General features: G+C 45.0%; 3 protein-coding genes across 6 annotated transcripts in view; 1 reads left to right on the top strand and 2 right to left on the bottom strand.

Annotated features, from left to right (window-relative positions):
* Positions 1-9250, bottom strand: part of MAD1L1 (mitotic arrest deficient 1 like 1) — a 346130-nt gene extending 336880 nt beyond the window's left edge. Inside the window, exons 1-8 of one of the 3 annotated variants that reach the window (XM_064726015.1) lie at positions 9157-9250; positions 7931-8084; positions 6530-6670; positions 4641-4820; positions 3356-3480; positions 2583-2664; positions 1318-1448; positions 72-186 (exon numbers count right to left, since the gene is read on the bottom strand). In XM_064726015.1, the coding sequence (XP_064582085.1) occupies positions 72-186; positions 1318-1448; positions 2583-2664; positions 3356-3480; positions 4641-4820; positions 6530-6670; positions 7931-8080 (924 nt within the window). In that variant the 5' untranslated portion in view covers positions 8081-8084; positions 9157-9250. Of the gene's footprint in view, positions 1-71; positions 187-1317; positions 1449-2582; positions 2665-3355; positions 3481-4640; positions 4821-6529; positions 6671-7930; positions 8085-8682; positions 8703-8883; positions 9065-9156 lie in introns of those variants that run through there. The other 2 variants (XM_064726016.1, XM_064726014.1) reach the window with 2 other exon arrangements.
* Positions 9251-9865: 615 nt separating this feature from the next.
* On the bottom strand, positions 9866-12255 carry MRM2 (mitochondrial rRNA methyltransferase 2). Its single transcript, XM_064725687.1, has 3 exons — positions 12177-12255; positions 11309-11559; positions 9866-10601 (listed from the first exon to the last, which is right to left on the bottom strand). The coding sequence occupies exons 1-3, from the start codon at positions 12212-12214 to the stop codon at positions 10177-10179; spliced, it is 714 nt and encodes a 237-aa protein (XP_064581757.1). The 5' UTR covers positions 12215-12255; the 3' UTR covers positions 9866-10176.
* NUDT1 (nudix hydrolase 1) lies at positions 12228-16689 on the top strand. Of its 2 annotated transcripts, none has more exons than XM_064725688.1 (4): positions 12228-12352; positions 12920-13080; positions 15905-16050; positions 16261-16689. In XM_064725688.1, the coding sequence occupies exons 2-4, from the start codon at positions 12929-12931 to the stop codon at positions 16431-16433; spliced, it is 471 nt and encodes a 156-aa protein (XP_064581758.1). In that variant the 5' UTR covers positions 12228-12352; positions 12920-12928; the 3' UTR covers positions 16434-16689. The 2 variants fall into 2 exon arrangements, with proteins under 2 accessions (XP_064581758.1, XP_064581759.1); XM_064725689.1 differs by having other exon boundaries at positions 12299-12352; positions 12876-13080.
* Positions 16690-17090: the final 401 nt, after the last annotated feature.

Here is a 17090-nt window from a genome sequence, read left to right on the forward strand (position 1 = left end):
GCCTAAAAGTCAGGACAGGCAATAGAGGAAACTCCTGTTCTGCTCATCCACCAGATGTTCCAGCTCCTCACCTCATTTTCCAATTCCACAGTCACGAGCTGTGCTTGGACTTTCTCAAAGCGTTCCAGCTTTCTCTGAAGACTTTCCACTTCCTCTTTAAGCAAACCATTGTTTTCTTTCATTTCCCTGTGATGAAGATAAAGACAATTACTAGAGATTCATGCAACTCAATTCCCTTTCACAAACTTTCAGATATACAGGAATCCCAAGGGAACCATGACATTCAACTGCCTCACTTTTATAACCTTCACAGCAAAAAAATACAGTTTTATTGAAATTATATTTTTCTACTCTAAATACCATCCTAATTATGCCCAAACAAGCTGAAGTTTTGTGTCTGCTTTACTATATGTCAAAACAAGGGTAACAAAAGACTCCAAACTCTGCTTTTCAGACTGGCTGGAACACAGCAAGCAGTACAGACCTGGGCTTTGGAGCACTGCTTGGTTTTACTTCTTACTTTTACTTTTCAACAGAGATGAACAAGTGTGAAATAAATCTGTACAAAAGCAAATGACCTTTAATCTGTTGGTATGTTCCAGTGTACAAAAAAAAAAGCAGGAGAAAAAATTCCAAGACAAGCAATTTAAAATTATAATGAAATAATTACAAGACCAAAACCTAGGAAAATTACTTAAATTAAAAAAAAAAAAAAAGCTGGCAAGGTGACTCAAATAATTTTTTAAAAAGACAAAAAACAATAACAACAAACACCCAAAACTTTAAGGCAATTTCTTTCACACTACATTTAATTTAATTTTTCAAACTGATTGCCACTTTGACAATCCAGAAAGCCTACCATACCCAATGGCTATATCAGAGTTTAGAAATTTAAACAAGACACTTTCTAAACATTATGCTGGAACAACAGGCCTTTAAAACAGTGGTAACAATAACTAAGCAAACCAGTTCTTAAAGGAATGTTCAGCTGCCTCTTTCTTCTACAGGAAATTCTTTCCCCAGTCTGTATGGAGCTCAACAATACATTTAAACATTGCATTTTGTCCTGGGTGGTGATTTTGGATTGTCAGAACAATGAATGCACATTCTGTGAGGATCCTGTGTTCAAGAAGATTCCTCAGATCCTGTCAGATCCTCTCATCTAGTAAGCACCATGACACTGCTCAATTCATAGGCAGTATTTATATAAAATACTTCCTTCTGAGCTTTGCCATGTGGAAACCCTAAAGAGGGATGTAAAGTGCAGACAGTGCAGGTGTAGCATGTGCAGAAGAACACACTGAACCCTTCCTTCACCTGAAGTAGGTGTTTTCCTCCCTGAGCTGGCGCAATTCACGCTCCATTTTTGGGAAACGAGCCAGTTCTGCCTTCATGCTCTTGACAATTACAGCATCGTGTTCCTGCTGGGACAGCTTCTGCTCCAGATCCTGGAAAACATGGGATGAGAACAGGACAGCAATGAGGAAGTTGGAATTTGTAAGAGCTATTTCTGCACTGTACCTTTTAAGCTCAAATCAAGGACTGGAATGAAGTTGGAAGGGAACTCAGGAGGTCATGTGGTCCAATCCATGCTCAAAGCAGGGATCACTCTTGTTGAACTTTTAACACCTGGGCTGGTCACTTCTCTCTACACCTGCTTAGTCCAAGTTCACAACAAAAAGAACCCTCAGTTACTCATTAAAATGATCCTCTTCTATCAACTGAACCAAATCTGTGATTTTCCTGTCCTCTATCCCTCCACCAACAAAGTGGGAAGCATTTGAATGGCCTGCAAGAATTAGGTACAGAAAGAAACACAAATGTGCATTTCAACATTATGGTAAATGTTGGGGCATTTTCCATTAAAAACCCAAATTATTTAGGGCTGTGTTGCAGACTTATATCTTGTTTTCCATTTTTTCATTTCCATGGAGAAAGTCTCCTCTTGCTGACCATCAGGTTGGTTTTACAGCAAGGCAGTGCCACTGTCAGCACTGCTCAAACCAAAGTAACTCTGCACATCTGCCTCTGCTAGGAAGACAGGATAAATGAAAATGATACACTCCCACCAACCTATGTGCTCATTTGGAAGCACAAAAAGCATCTCTACACTGATGTTTAAGATAGTGTAGTTTTGAAAGCTTTACAAGTAATTGCACTTTCTAAACACAACTGCAGAGGAAGGATTTTCTGGGAAGCAGAAAATAACTGTAGCTCATCACACACCATTTGAAAAAAGATCACTCTAGAAGCAGTTTTTGGCAGAGCAAATTTCTGCTGTGACACAAGACCAAAAAAAAAGCATTCCTACAGAGCACTGCTTAAGGATATAAATCACCTTTCTATAGAGAAAGCATGCTTTTTTCAATCAATTGATACAACAAAGGCAAAGTGTCATGTTACAGCTAATTGTGGATAGCCTGGCCCACCCAAGCTCAACTCTTGCTAGCAACCAATTCAGGTACTTACATGACAAACTAAACTTTACTTCTGCAACAGCCAGTTTTTTAAAAAGCAGTGTTCTGTTCTTCCACTGAAGGAATTAAAATCTAAAGCTTTATATAGATCACAAAGTTTCTTACCTTAATTTTCTGTTCATATTCTGACAGTAAGGCCTGGCTTGCCTGCAGTGTCTGGATTTGCTGACTTGCCTCCTGCCATTTCCTGTCAGATGAAGACACAAGAGGCACTTGAGCAGGCAGAATTCAGGTACCAGAAACAACCCACCTTCAGAAGTCTCTGACCAACAGAGTCAAACAGCACTAACAAGGTAAATGTTACTCTTATATAACATTTGCTCTTTCAGTCTCACAGTCATATCAGCTCCCTCTTATTTAGAGACAGAAATATCCATTCATTTTAATAAAAAGAAGCATATTGAGAAAAATACAAAAAAATCAAACCACTAAACTCTAAGAACAAATACATACTCAGAATAAACAAAAATTCACAACTTAGAAATTGAAGAGCTGAAGTTAGCAAGCAAGAAAAAACACTCATAACTTCCAATTACCCCTCCACTATGATTTAAGGTTTCATATTTCTGTTCTGTTCAGTCCATAAAGTTCAGATCAGCCTTTCCCACCCACGTGCCTTCTGGTAACTCTTCACCAGGAACACAAAACATCACTGAGATTTAAAGCTTAAGTTTGTGGGTTTTTTTCCTCAAGGTACAATTAAAATTGCACCTCAGAGCTGGTTTCAAACAACAGCTCTAACCTGCACACCCAGATCAAAGAACCCCTTTGAAGAGCAGAAATCAAACACCGTTGAAAGTTTTCTGAGTGATGACAGCTGCACAAGACTGAGGTTCTGTTTGCCTTTTTCTCCCTACAGTCATTCATCCCTTGCTTACTTTTTTTCAATATCCAGCTGCTCCATCAGTTCCTGCTTCTGAGAGTCTTGGCTTGTCATCTGCATCTCTTGGTTCATTATTTCCAATTGCAGCTCTGATATTTTTCCATTTAATACAGTGATTGTCTGAATTAATGGGGAAAAAAAAGCATAAACACACAAGGCTGTGACTTTCCAAGCCAGATGATGATAGAAATCATTTCCAACTAAAAAGTAATAACACAATCTTAGAAACAAATCCACACTCCTGCAAACCTTCAGACCTGCAAACCTACCTCAAACAAATACAAGAGAAAATAATTTTGCACTTTGTCATCCAAATTGTCATTTGCATTATCTCTTAAATAGGTGACCTCAAACTGGCATGAAAAACATTTAAGTTAGGTTATGTTTTTTCTAAATATACTAACTCTAAAGAAAAGCTCACAGGTTTGCTTCCAATAGCCATTATTCAGCTCCCTGTAACAGAGAAAAAGAGAAATATCTCAAAACATCACATATGCAGTGTGTCTTCTAGACAGAGAGACAGGTAGAGTTCTCATCTTGATACTGATAAGAATAAAACAGACACATCTTTTAGGTGGCTTTAGTTTCTCTAATGTACCATCACTCTCCCCCTGGTTTTAGTCACTGATAACTGGAATATTAAATCTGTTTACCTGCTTTATCACATTGCTACATTTCCAGTGACACCAAGGCAGGAGCAAGGCTTAAGGACTTAGTGATTGCTGATCAACAGCTGGTACAGGAAAGTTACAAATTAAACACCTGAACTTAACTATAATGATATCTGAGGAGGCTGAGGGTTGAGAAGATGGTCTGGACATTCAAATATACCAAAACTGTTACCCAAGTATCCATTCTGCAGTAGAATGCACAGGCATTTAAAACCCTTCAGGAAGACACACTTGGTACATAATGTTGCTCTCATACACTTTACCATTCTCTTAACTTCCCTGAACACTTTCCTGTATTATCTCCTCCATCACTGTCCCTTTCTTCACACTTCTGAACCCAGATGCTGGATGTTGCATTATGCTTTTTTTCTCCTTCTCCGTATCACCTTGTCTAAGAAATCTCTTTCCCTTCTGACCTGCTCACTGTATCTGGGTTTGTTTTGATTCTAAACACAGAAAAGACACACACCACCAGGGTTTATTCATTTCCAGGTGATCAACACAATGTTCCAGTTATTTTGTTTTTTAATCAAAAAGGGCATTATCAAGTCACAAGAACTACAAAGTCACCTGGAGCTATGGATGGATTAAAAATTACTCTGCTCTTACCTCATTAGCTTCGGCTAATTTGCTCTCCTTCTCTTGCAGCTTCTTACTCATTGTCTCCATGCTCTTCTTGTAAGATTTGTTCATCTCCATTTGTTCTTTCAGTTTATTTTCAGCCTCTGCTTCCCTTTCCTGGTACTGCTTTATGCGTGTGAGCAGCTCCTGGTTACGGTCGGCCTCTCGCTGGCCAAGGGAAAAAACACAGAGATTTAAGAAGAAAGCAGCAGAAAGGTGATTTTTCCTTCTTTTGTCCTCATTCCTCATTACTGTGATCACCAATGGTAATTGCTTCATCATGAAGCAAAGTCACTCAGACTACAGCTTTAACCTAGCAAGGACAAAAATTTATCAGCAGTAACTCAGTGGAATTACCCAAGGAATTACCCAGGGAAATGGAGCTGGAAAATTAAGAGACCACATTTTCCAAATCTCTTTCACTAAGACATGACTATGAGAATACAGATGTGGCTTCACCGACTCCATTGCACACTCTCCAGCAGATTAAAGATGAAAAAATTCAATCTCCAGTTTAAAGCTGACCCACACACAGCAAATTGACTTTCACAAACTCAGCCCTCAACAGCTGGGTTAATAAGACAAACTTCCCTCTGCAACTTCTGGAATTGAGGCCATTTAAAAGAAAATATTAACTAACACAATAAATACTCTTGCAGTCTGACAGCCTTTCATATACCATTTCAATTTACTCCTACCACAAATTGATCAATACTTATTGAAAAAATGCATAATAAATTGCTTTGCTAATCAAAGCAACTGGAGACATGGATTTGCATAGTAAGCAAGGATTATGCAAAGCAATGTGAGGTTCCTAAAACCTTTATCCATATGACTCAGAAAAACACAGAATCTGAGCAGGGTAATTACCACAGTGCTGGATTAAAGCTGCTCCCTTTTTTTGTACCAGTATTTCAAGGGTTTCTGTGACTGACTCAGCTACATTCCAGTTTGAACTCTTCTGGCCTAATCCCACATCACCTTACTTCAGAGGAAGGAGGAATTTAGTCACTGACTCCCTATTTCACAACCACACACTAAATCTGTCACCCTCATAAAATACAACAAAACATGCTTATTATTTTTTACAGATTTCTTTTTCAATCATCAGCCACACAGAAGACTTTTATTATGCTACAAAAGCCACTGATCCACAGCTTATTCCAGTAATGTCGTTAAGCAAACATATGTGGGCAGAAAAGCAGAACCCAATAAAAGCTATTAGTCCCTGAGTGAGGCTCAGTGTTTTATCAGTGCAGGCTCTCTAGCGTGACACTGCATGCCTGGAACTGCTGCCATTCCAATTAATTACAGTCACACAAACCAAATGCTGCCAATTGTGCCAGCAGAACTTTAAACCCTCTAGGAGAAAAATTATTAAATACTTCTGGGAGAAACATATAACAAATCCCTTTTGTTACTGCTACCCGTGACAACTTGAGGGCTAAGCTAACAGAACCCAGTGATCAGATCATCAGTCTGTGAACCTAACCAGGCTTCAAGTTCACACTTTTGTGCACATTGGCAAGTTAGTGCAGGGCACTGAGAGGGGACCTGCAGAGCAGTTCTGTAGATGCATTGGTGCTGGCAACTTGACACCCACACCTGCAGTAAATGCAAACACAGTAAATGCACTCCAGAGTCACTCAAGTCCTGCTCTGAAGGCAGTGTCCATTAGCAGTTAGAGAACACTAGGCTTGCACCTGCAGTGCACCTCTGAGTTTAGTTTCACTCCAGAAAGAGAATAACCATACACATTCTGAGACAGACCACTGCAAACCAGTGCACATCCCTGACCCAAACCACTAATATAAATGCTCTCCATGTGTTCTGGCTTAGGCCAATGCTCCCAAGCCATGAGCAGACACCACACTTACCTCATAGTTCCTGGCATTGGTGTTGGCTGCCTTCTCCAGCTCGATGCGAGCTCGTTTGTGGCTCAGCTCCATCTGCATCTTCTCCCGTTCCACCTGCAGCAGCTGGGATTTGGAGTGGATCTGCCCAGCCTGCTCCTCCAGCTGGCCAGGTCACGTGTGAAAAGGGACATTGCACACCATTAACAGCACAACAGTACCATCCTGCCCTGTACTGCTCAGCTGATATTCATTTGCCATTTTACAAACTATCACCACATTGTGGTACCTCTCACAATGGCTGTGCATGGGGAAACTCAGAGTTCAACACCATGCTCAGAAACCCACAGCAAACCAAGGTGAATTGGAAAGAAACTAATTCCTGGTTCTTAAGTCAGAATTTCTCAATCTCTACATGTAGCCTGATAAAATCTACTCCTCTATCTAAAAAGCTAATTATAAACTCCCCAAGCCTAAGAAGCACAGATTATGCTCCCAATAAAAGTAACTGCTGAGCAAAATAACACATTTTTGCATGAGCTCTACAATATTACATTTCATTTTTTCATTCAAATTACCTGAGAGCACAGACAATGCTAACAGAACTGCTCACATCCTGGTGATGTAAATCCAACACACAGCCAGTGGAGACTCTAACCAGAGAGAGCCTCCTGCAACTACTGCTGCCACCAGAGATGTAGCACAGACAGAAAAAGCTTAAATTTTTGTCAACATTCCAAATGCAAAGCAGATTTACATTAAAAAGAAGCAAACTTATTTTTTACTTGGAGGCTGAAATAGAAATTATATTAAGACACAGAATAGAGAAAATTCATTCCAGCCTAATAAACAGTCCCTGGCATCTAAGATGTCAATTTACTTTATGCTTTATGAGCCTGAAGCAGCCAAGACAAAACAAAAAGCAAATAACCCAGGTGGATAAGAAAGCACAACTGGTTTGCATATCAAAGCCACAGCTCAATGCAAGTCTCCTGGATGTGTCCAGGCTAAGAAGCCTTTAAATCCTGAAAAAAGGTAACAAAGTGTCTTACTAGAAAAATGTTAAGATATAAAGTTCCTTTGTTCAGCAATATGAAAACAACTCACAATTTTATTTCCTGAGCTGGTACACAGATATAACCAGCAGGGAATGAATTCAAAGGACCTTTCTTAAATTTTTACAAAACAGAAATAAATCTGTCTGACACTGTAAAAAAATTTAAATATATTCTGGGAAAAATTCCAGAATGGTGACAGCAAGCTTCCTTTATTTGTTTGTGTCGATTTCAGAACGTCAATTTCTGAACGTCAATTTCTGAACGTCAATTTCAGAACTGAATGAAATTCCCAGCTCCTGGAATGAAAAGGAGCACACAACCACACAGAAGTGATACTGCAGGAATCACCAAGATGAGGACTCCTCACCTGCATCCTCTGCTGGTACTGCATCTGTAAGGAGCTCTGAGTTGATCCTGGTGTAGCCATTCCAGACACTCCCTCCATACGCTGGGAAATGAAGTTGTTGAGGGATCTCAGCGTGGAGAAGACAGTGGTATTATTTTCCAAGTCCTCCATGGCTCTGGAAATGGACAGAAAATCATCAGCAAAACACTCAGAGCAAGCTATTCTCCTAAAGAGGGATCCACCACTGCCCTGAGGAAACACTAAACACAAGGTCTTCCAATTTACAGGGTAAAAATCAACGTGCAAATCACTGCTGGGATCCACAGAAAACATGACCCCACCCAGGCTCAAGTTGTAATTTTCTCTGAAATGAGAAAAAGATGCAAGACAGCCTCTTCTTCTCTGACCAAACCAAACTCATTGTTCTTCCCCCCAGTTTTTGAAGCTGATGGGAGCAGAACTAACTCCACAGTAGCAGCAAACCCTTCCTGCTACACAACTTGTTTCTGGTTTCCCAGAAGCACTTTGGACTCTAATTTCCAACAAGAAGTCTTCCCAAGTCCATTGATCACCTGTATAAGTGAAACTGCATCACATTATTCATATAATGAGATGTAGCTCTTCCTTCCAATTCAGAAGGGGACTAACTAGAAGACTAACTAGATGACTCAAGGGTGGAGCTCAGAAAAGCCTGCAAGGTTTCCCAGGAGATTTCAGGAAACCTTAGGTGAGTGCCTCCAGTGACTGCACGCTCCATAAATCCCCAGAAACACCTGAAAAAGTCCAGCACCAGGAAAAGCAGCCACATCCACACGGCTTGGGGCACACACAGAGCCCCGGGGCTGCCTCCTGCACCCCGGGGTCACTCCGCAGTCACTGTTTGCATTCACAGCATCACGAGCAGGCGGCGTAAGAGCGGCGCAGAAGCAACAGATCCGCCAAAAGCCAAACTGAGCGCTGGATACCAGACACACCTGCCGGCAGCAAGCCCTTTCTCAAACCTATCAATAATTAAGGTGACACTGAGGTGTGGGACCCGGTCCGCTTCAGGAACCCCCGTGGCCAAGGCTGCCCCGGGGCACCGAGAGCGGCCGCGGCGGGCACGGGGCAGCTCCGGGCACCGAGGGATTCGCCCGCACGACTCCGCCAGGGGAAGAGCGAGGTGGGACGGGCGCGGTCAGAGCTCTCCTTCCCTCCCCTCGCCCTCCTTCTCTCCCTTTTCCCCCAGTCCCTCCCTCGGCGCTCACCGCCGCGCGCCCCGCTTGGATCTCCCTCCTCGCCCCGGCCACGGGATCTCGCGGGAAGTCCGCGCCCGCCTCTCGCGAGAACAGCGGCGGCGGAGCCGTAAGTGCGGCACTATGAGCGCAGCACTGCCCGCGCTACCGTAATGTCCGACAGGCTGGGTGAGCTCGGAGCCCGCCCCGCGCCCTCCGAGCACCGACCCACTCAGCTGTCCCAAATGAGCTGCTGATGATGATGATGAGAAAGGCCCGGGAGTCTTAAAACAGCTTCTCATATAACTCATGCCACAGTCAGCCTGATAAAAGCAGTATTTAATATGAAATTTGTCACTTTCAGATAAGGCAGCTGCTGAATTTATTTGTGCGAACAGATTTCCGGCGATTCAGTCATTCTCCCTGCTGGGATCTTAGGAACATCTTGTCTTGTTGCCTGAGAACACTACTGGCCACACCTAAAAAGGACTGGGGAGATGATCTGCGTGGCCATGACCCTGTCCCACTGCCCCTGAGTGGATTTATGAGTGCCAGGAAGCAGCAACTCCTAAATATAACCCGAGTCTGCAGGAGAGACAGCAGAGCCATGGGGCTGAACATTCCCAAGGCAGCCGTGCCTCTCTGTGTGTTAAACACCCTGCATGAGGATACAGATCCTGATGTGCACAGAAACATTTTCTAAAAGGCACTGAATTGGTTCAAACTCCCCTTTGCTGTTCCCTCACGTTCTAACAATCACCTTTATTATTCATCTTATTCATGACATCATTAACAGTGCAATGGTTTTCAGGCAAGCATTAAAAACTCATATAATCAACATTTTATTTTCATTTCCATTACTCCAGCCCCAGAGGTTGCCTTTTAGATTATTCCTCTCCATTCCTAACCATTTTGTCCACAGTATTTGAAAAGCCTGATGGACTTTAAGAAGAGTAGCAAACTTCCCCAAGGTCTTAATGGTGGGGTTTTCCTTGAAGCACCCACTAAACTGAGATTTCCAACCAATGTCACAGAATGTGCAGCTCATGACTTTCATTTCCCTCTGTAGAGCCTGGCCAAGTAATAAGATTCTGCAGAGTCCTTCCTGCTGGCCTGAGGCTTTATAGTCCTCACATCCTGGAACTGCTCCTTCAGCTTGTTTTGCAGCAGGCGGGCCTCAGATCCATCCCAGAATTTACAGAGCATCGTTCCTTTTGGCTTTAAAATGCTTTGGGCTATATCCAGGAGGCCTAAACACAGCCTGATCAGCTTCTGATGATCCAGCTCTTTAATGCCCGTGGCGTTGGGGGCCATGTCACTCAGGATGACATCTGCCTTCCCCAGGGGAAGCAGGCTCTGGATGGCCCTCAGCGTGCTGGGCTCTGCCATGTCAGTCTCTGACAGGAAAACTGCTCCTTCCAGGGGAGAAATCCGCAGCAGGTCAACGCCAAGCACGAAGCCAGTGGGGACAGCAGCATCTGTAAGGATGAATGACACAGGGAACACTCAGGGTGGCTGCAAAAAGCTGCACATGCACGAGCTCTGTGCCAGCAGACACAACCCACCCCCTGCCACAGCTGCCTTCTCATCCCCTGGCAGTTTGCTGGGTGCATCTGGATGGAGGGTTTGCCATAAGCTCATCTGTTCAAGACATAAAAACTCAGCTACTTTGGATAAACAAGGAGGATTTTTCTTGGTTTTCTGCTGCTCTTACAAGGCTGACAGTCCAGAAATCCTGGATAATGGTGCAGATGGTAAGACCTCACTTTGTAAATATCACTTGCTTCACTCATGTAAACCATGCAATGCAGTTGCTTCCATTTTTTGAGAAGGGAAACAATATTTCAAATAAGCCAAGGTAGTTGCTAAAGGTTACATCAATCTCAGAACTGGATGAAGGATCTTCCCTACAACAGCTAATCAGATCACTAGCGCCACATGGTATGTTTTATTTCATAAACAAGTAAATTTCTCTACATGAAGATTTACAAGGCTCATCCCTTCATGTTTTTTATCAATGAATCTGGCACTTTCCAGTACCCATGTCCCCTTCCATACTGTTACCATCATAATATTGCCTTGATTTCATAGTATTTCAATTTAGATTCTGTAGAATTTCAGAGACCTCTCACACACTTCAAGAGGAGTACTATCCCCATCTTGCCTGCCAAAAAATTGCACTTACCAGTACCTAAGGCATTGACCCTCTCTACAGCAACCTGGCTCCAAGCACCAGGTGCTGCTCCACAGTCAAGAACAGAAAATCCTGGACGAAGAACACAGAGCTTGTCATCAATTTCCAGCAACTTGAAGGCACTTCGGCACCGGTACTGCTGCTGCTTCGATGCCTTGACAAAGGGATCCTTCAAGTGCCGCTCCAACCACCTCTGCTCAGTTCCAGTTTTCCTCAGAATCTTCACCGTGGTGTGCAGGCATCTGCGCAGCCAAAGCCAGGAAGAGAGGCAAGTCAACCAGCTAGTACATAACCACCCACTCTGTACTTTAAAAGTCTTTATATTAATTAATTCCAGCCACTACAGGCAGCCAGGAGGGTGTGGAGTGTCCCTGTCAGGAGACATTCTCAATACAGCTGGACATGTTCCTGTGTCACCTGCTCCATTGGGCTAGATGGTCTCCAGAGGTCCCTTCCAACCCAAACCATTCTGTGATTCTAAAAAGAAACCCCCAAATTTGAGATTTCTGGAATCTTTACTGTTCCAATCACAACAGCAGGGTCAGACTTTGGATGAGGCCCCACATGCTATCCTGAGCTAAGGGGGGAAAGCGATCCTACTCCCGCTTCTGCTCAGGTGTTTTAAGGACACGACACGGCAGAGTGTCCCCAGCATTCCTGAGCTGCCTCAGCGGGGCCGGTGGCCTCCGTGAGCCCCTCAGAGGAACGGCAAGCCTGGCAGAGTAACCAAGAGGCACGGCCCGCGCAGAACCCAAACCCCATTTACCCATTCCCTAGGGAATCTCCAGGCACCCGCTCTAGGACACCCCACCATTCCCCTCGTGGGCGCCGGGATCGCCTCAGCGGCCCCGCCACGTACCTGCCCCCGGCAATGACGGCTCCGCCCGCGCCCGCCATGGCCGCCTCGGCCCGCCCTGTCCCGCCTCCCCTCACGGCGGCCGCGGGCGGGGCGGCGGCGGCGCGGGAAGAGCGGGGACGGGCCGCGGCCGAGGGTGACACCGAGGCGGGCGGGAAAGCCGCGAGTGCGGGGCTGAGGTGCGCGGGAACGGGGATGGGAGTGCAGGAGGGTCAGGGATTGGGATAGGGGTTCAACGATCTGGGAAAGGGGCGCTGGAAATCAAGGATTCGGGGAGGGGATGTTGAGGGTGGTAAGGGATTCGGGGAGGGAGTTTAGGAGGAATAAACATTTGGGGAGAGCGGATCGGAGATTTGGGGAGGAGTTTCTGGGGGCTCAGGATTCGGGGAAGGGATGTTGGAGGTGCTCGGAGAATCTGGGGGGACAGGGATTTGCGGAGGGGATCGAGGATTTGGGGAAGGGGTGCTGGGAGTCAGGGGTGCTGGGAGAGGATGTTAAAGATGGTCAGGATTTGGTGGGGCGGGTTTGGGGAAACAAGGATTTGGGATTGGGGGATCAAACTTTGGGAAGGGGGTGCTGAGGTAGCAGGAGAGCGAGGGTCAGTGGGAGCGTCAGGGAGGTAGGTGATGGGCTTTAGGGACCGGGCACTGGGGAGGGCTGCTGGGTCTGAGGGGCTCTGCACACCCCGGGTCCCCTCGGAAGGAGGCTGGGAACTCTCGGCACAGCGTGTCCGCCTCGTCCCTCAGCCAGGAGCCATGCACACCTCCAGACTCTTCACCCTCGTCCTGGTGGTGCAGCCGTCCCGCGTCCTGCTGGGCATGAAGAAGCGCGGGTTCGGCGCCGGGCTGTGGAACGGCTTCGGGGGGAAGGTGCAGCCCGGGGAAAGCATCGAGGAGGCTGCCCGCAGGTGAGGGCCGGGCCGGTGCCACGGGGACAGGTATGGGGGCACAGGGGGAGGTGTTGGACCATCGGCTGTGGGCTGCAGGTGGAGGTACCACGGCTCATCTGGTCAGTGACACCCTTGTATTACCCACCAGTGCAGTCATGGCTCCACCTCTGAACACCTGCTCCACAGGTGATGAGGGATCATCCACATGTACAGAGAAACAGGATTGTTTCTCTGCACAGGAGAAACAATCATCACCTTTGTCACCTGCATATCTTAAACTCATCCAGTCTGTGAGCAAGTGGAGCTTCCTGTCCTCCCTCCCATCTCCTGAATTCTGATCTAAACTGAGAATGAGTCTAAGTGGTGGGTAGAGGTTCTTACAATCTTCAGAGAGGTACAGAGTTTAATTTTGGCCATATAGCAGAATTACAGGTAATTGAATTAAAATAATTATCCAAACTGCTTATTATTTGATCATATGGTGTGACATTTTTAAGTGCTAATGCTGAGTTGTGGAATTGAATTTCATCAGTAAAAAGGCAGAGTGTAATTTCTGAACCCTTCAGTACTGATTTCTTGTAGTTCTTTCATCTATCTGGTCATTAAAATGAAGTAGCAAATCACAGCTAAATTGCTAAATTCCTCTAAAAATTAGGTACCTTGTTCTTTACATGAATGTTGCTGATACAAAGCTGTGCTTTGCCATCTCCTCAGTTTCTGATAACGTGCCCAAAGCTGCCCTTGCACCTGCAGGAAGATCAGTCATGGTGTGCTCAGCTGGTTCCCAACAGCTTCTGCCCTCAACAGCCTCCCCAGCTGTGCCAGCACAACTGCCCAGGCTCTGTGGTGAGCTGGGCCCAGGGACAGCAGGGTCCCTCTGCAGATGTGCTCCCAGCAGCACGTGGCCCTAACGTACCTGACAGTTCATTGTGGCTTTTCATGTGATTTATCATCTCTGAGTGGAGGGAGGGACACAAGTTTTGTCACTTAACATTTACTAGACTTACCTGCAACTGGCTATGAGGTAAATCTAATGGTTTAATGTAGCTTTTGATTTCCTTGGTGTGTTTATCTGTGCTGGCCCCGAGTTTGACACCAGAACCTCTGTTCACACAAGATGTGCTAAAATTTTCCTCAATCCAAATGCAACATGCCACAGCACAGCCAGCACCTGCTGCTGGGGACTGTCCCCATACCTTCAGCTGCAGTTTCCTCCAGAATGACACAGCCAGTTCCTGCTGAGGTCAGCTGGGCAGGAGGCTGTCCCCAGTGCCAGGAGCAGCTGGACACACTGGCTGCCTTGCTGGGTGGTGCAGTGCTGCCTCAGGGCACAGCTCTGCTGCAGGGAGCACCACACACTCCAAATCAAACTTCCCTTGTACCATTTCCACTGCAGTTGAGGTCTGAGGTTGTGGTTCCACGTTGCTCTGTCTCAGTTGGGTTGGCAGAGGCAGCAGGTGGGAAGTCTCAGCACAGGTAGTTAAATATTAACCCAAAACATGAACAAAAGTTCCCAGAAGATTTCCATCTTCTGCTGTGTACAGCACATTCCCATGAGCACATGGGCAGGTCCTCAGTGGCACATCTTGTAAGGGGAGCATTTAGTGAATGAGTTATTTCTAGTTTGCCACCTGTAATGTTTCCACTTGCTACAGACAGAGCCAAGCAGCTGATGGATAAATTGCCTGGAGAACTGTAGCAATGTTGTGCTTTGTTGTTCAATTATCAGTGCCTGTAAAAGGAGGCTTTTAGAGTCATTGCTGGAAAACTGCTTCTATTTTAGACATAGATAGCTTCTCAGAAGATAAACTAAAATTAGCCAAGACATTAATTTCAAGTATTATTTTGAAAGATGGGATCCATGAAACCAATGCCAAAGAAAGCTGGAGCCTTAAAATCATTTCCATTACATTTTAAAATTGTTGTTCCTGCCAAATAGGCAACTATGTTAATTATTAACTATAACTAAAGATACACAGTTTCAGAGTATTCCTTATTTTTGTACATTATAAAACCATGACTAACTTCAAGCCATGCTGCTTCTTTTAGAGTGAAGTAAAATAAAAAAAGCTCTGAGCACAGAGCATAAAGAGAGGAAATAATTGAAAGTAGCTGTGCATGGTGGTGTGTGGAAAAGAGCTGGCACACCTCTCCAAGTGCTCTTAAAAGTCTTCCCTTTTGGCCTCTGGTTATGCTCAGTGTGCTCCCAAGGAGCAGAAGGGCAGAGTTTGCACAAGTGCTTTGTGTATTTTACACTGCATTTGAATGGGAACTGGAATTCTCAACCTTTTGTGTGCAAATGGTGTTATGGAGTGTGTCATTTAACTAAGCTTGTTTGCTTTGGAAGTAGCTGATTGTGTAGCAGGTATAGATATTCTTTCTGGTGTTCATGACCTGCTTCTCCACAATTCTAAAAGATTCAGCTTGAAGTTGGCAAAGCCTTTTGCCTGTGTAAATGACATGTATCTTGGAGTTCTGAAGCCTCACCAGCCACAGTCAGATGACTTCACACCCCCACTTCTCCCTTACTCAGAGAAGAGCTGCATGTTGCAAGGACTAAATTCTACTAAATGATCCATTTTCCTGAATCTTCCTCTTCCAACATTGAGTGTTTTCCTGCCAGGCTCAGGAGCCTGAAATAACACACAATCCCATGTAAATTGGCCCCACTGTGGTGGTGTAGCTTTGTGGCTTGGTGCAGGTCAGAGCCCTGCTCTGTTGTACTAGAAGAGCTTTCACCTTTGGTTCACTGGAAGGCTTTTAAATGTGTGAGTAAAGCTAATGACTGCATTTTTGTCCTCCCAATGCTCAGTTTCATATAATAAGCCTTTTTCTTGTGCAGGGAGCTCCTGGAGGAGAGTGGCCTGACTGTGGACACCTTGCAGAAGATGGGTCAGATCACATTTGAATTTGTGGGCAACTCTGAACTCATGGACGTTCACATTTTCCGTGCAGATCACTTCCATGGAGAGCCAACAGAAAGTGAGGGTAGGTGGCTGGTCTGGGGAAAGAAGGAGGTGCAAGCTCTTCTGAGACAGCACTGCCCTTAGGAAATGGAGAACTAGTCACTCTAAAATGCCTCCCAGAAGGAAGGCAGCTGGGCTGGAGAGGGAAGCTGCTTGTTGACCAATATTCAGTGTAGGCAGCAAAAATCCATGAGCATGTCCCATGCAGAGTTCTTTTGTTTCCTGCCATCAGAAATGAGGCCCCAGTGGTTTCAGCTGGACGAGGTGCCCTTCCACCGCATGTGGCCTGATGACAGCTACTGGTTTCCCCTGGTGCTTCAGAGAAAGTTGTTTCGTGGCTATTTTAAGTTCCAAGGACAAGACACCATCCTGGAGCACAGCCTGAAAGAAGTGGAGGAAGTTTAAGAAAGCAGAAGCATTCAGCCCACATGCTACTGCCCACATTGGGCTACAGCATCCTGAGTGTGACTTATGAGGGTCTCGTTGCTCAGCCTGCCAGAACACAAGACTTATTTTCCAGGTCACTGCAAAGTAAGGGGGTTTCTTAGAGCAGAAATAAAAGTAACAAGATTTTCCATGCTGTTAAGTCCCTGGCTTTGGTGGTTATGTGATCACAGCTATTAAAAAATAAATGTTAACCCTTTTTAGTGGCTTAAGCTTTTCCCTTATGGGTAGATTTTTTATTATTATTATTATTAAAAATACTTTTTTAGTAAAAGTATGTGTTGTTCTATTATAAGGATGCTGAGAAAGCCTTTTGAAAAGTTCAAACCAGAGATTCCTTCAGGATCCTCCAGCTGAAGGCAGTGTGAGGTTATGGGAGTTAAAGCACAAGCCAGAGGTAGATGTACACTCCTGTCTCAGCCCAGCTTTCACTCTTGCAGCTCCTGCTGTGAAGTCAAACTATTTGAGCATTTCAGGTAAAAATATACTGAATAAATTCAACTTCCAGCAAGTTCCTATTGCAAAGTGCCATCCCCTAGGGCTGCAGGCTTTGTCCCAGGGCAGGTGACTGCTCAGCACTGATATCACCCAACCCAGCATGGTGGGCAGCACAAGTTT

Source organism: Zonotrichia leucophrys, chromosome 14 (genome assembly GCF_028769735.1).
Source record: "Zonotrichia leucophrys gambelii isolate GWCS_2022_RI chromosome 14, RI_Zleu_2.0, whole genome shotgun sequence".
NCBI lineage: Eukaryota > Metazoa > Chordata > Aves > Passeriformes > Passerellidae > Zonotrichia > Zonotrichia leucophrys.

Excerpts from the sequence above, each read along its gene's own strand:
- MRM2 (XM_064725687.1), bottom strand. The coding sequence starts at position 12,214 with ATGGCGGGCGCGGGCGGAGCCGTCATTGCCGGGGGCAG. Across the intron at positions 11,560-12,176 it reads GCCGTCATTGCCGGGGGCAG|ATGCCTGCACACCACGGTGA; the intron begins GTACGTGGCGGG and ends TTGGCTGCGCAG. Across the intron at positions 10,602-11,308 it reads GGTCAATGCCTTAGGTACTG|ATGCTGCTGTCCCCACTGGC; the intron begins GTAAGTGCAATT and ends TCATCCTTACAG.
- NUDT1 (XM_064725688.1), top strand. The coding sequence starts at position 12,929 with ATGCACACCTCCAGACTCTTCACCCTCGTCCTGGTGGTGCAGCCGTCC. Across the intron at positions 13,081-15,904 it reads ATCGAGGAGGCTGCCCGCAG|GGAGCTCCTGGAGGAGAGTG; the intron begins GTGAGGGCCGGG and ends TTTCTTGTGCAG. Across the intron at positions 16,051-16,260 it reads AGAGCCAACAGAAAGTGAGG|AAATGAGGCCCCAGTGGTTT; the intron begins GTAGGTGGCTGG and ends TCCTGCCATCAG.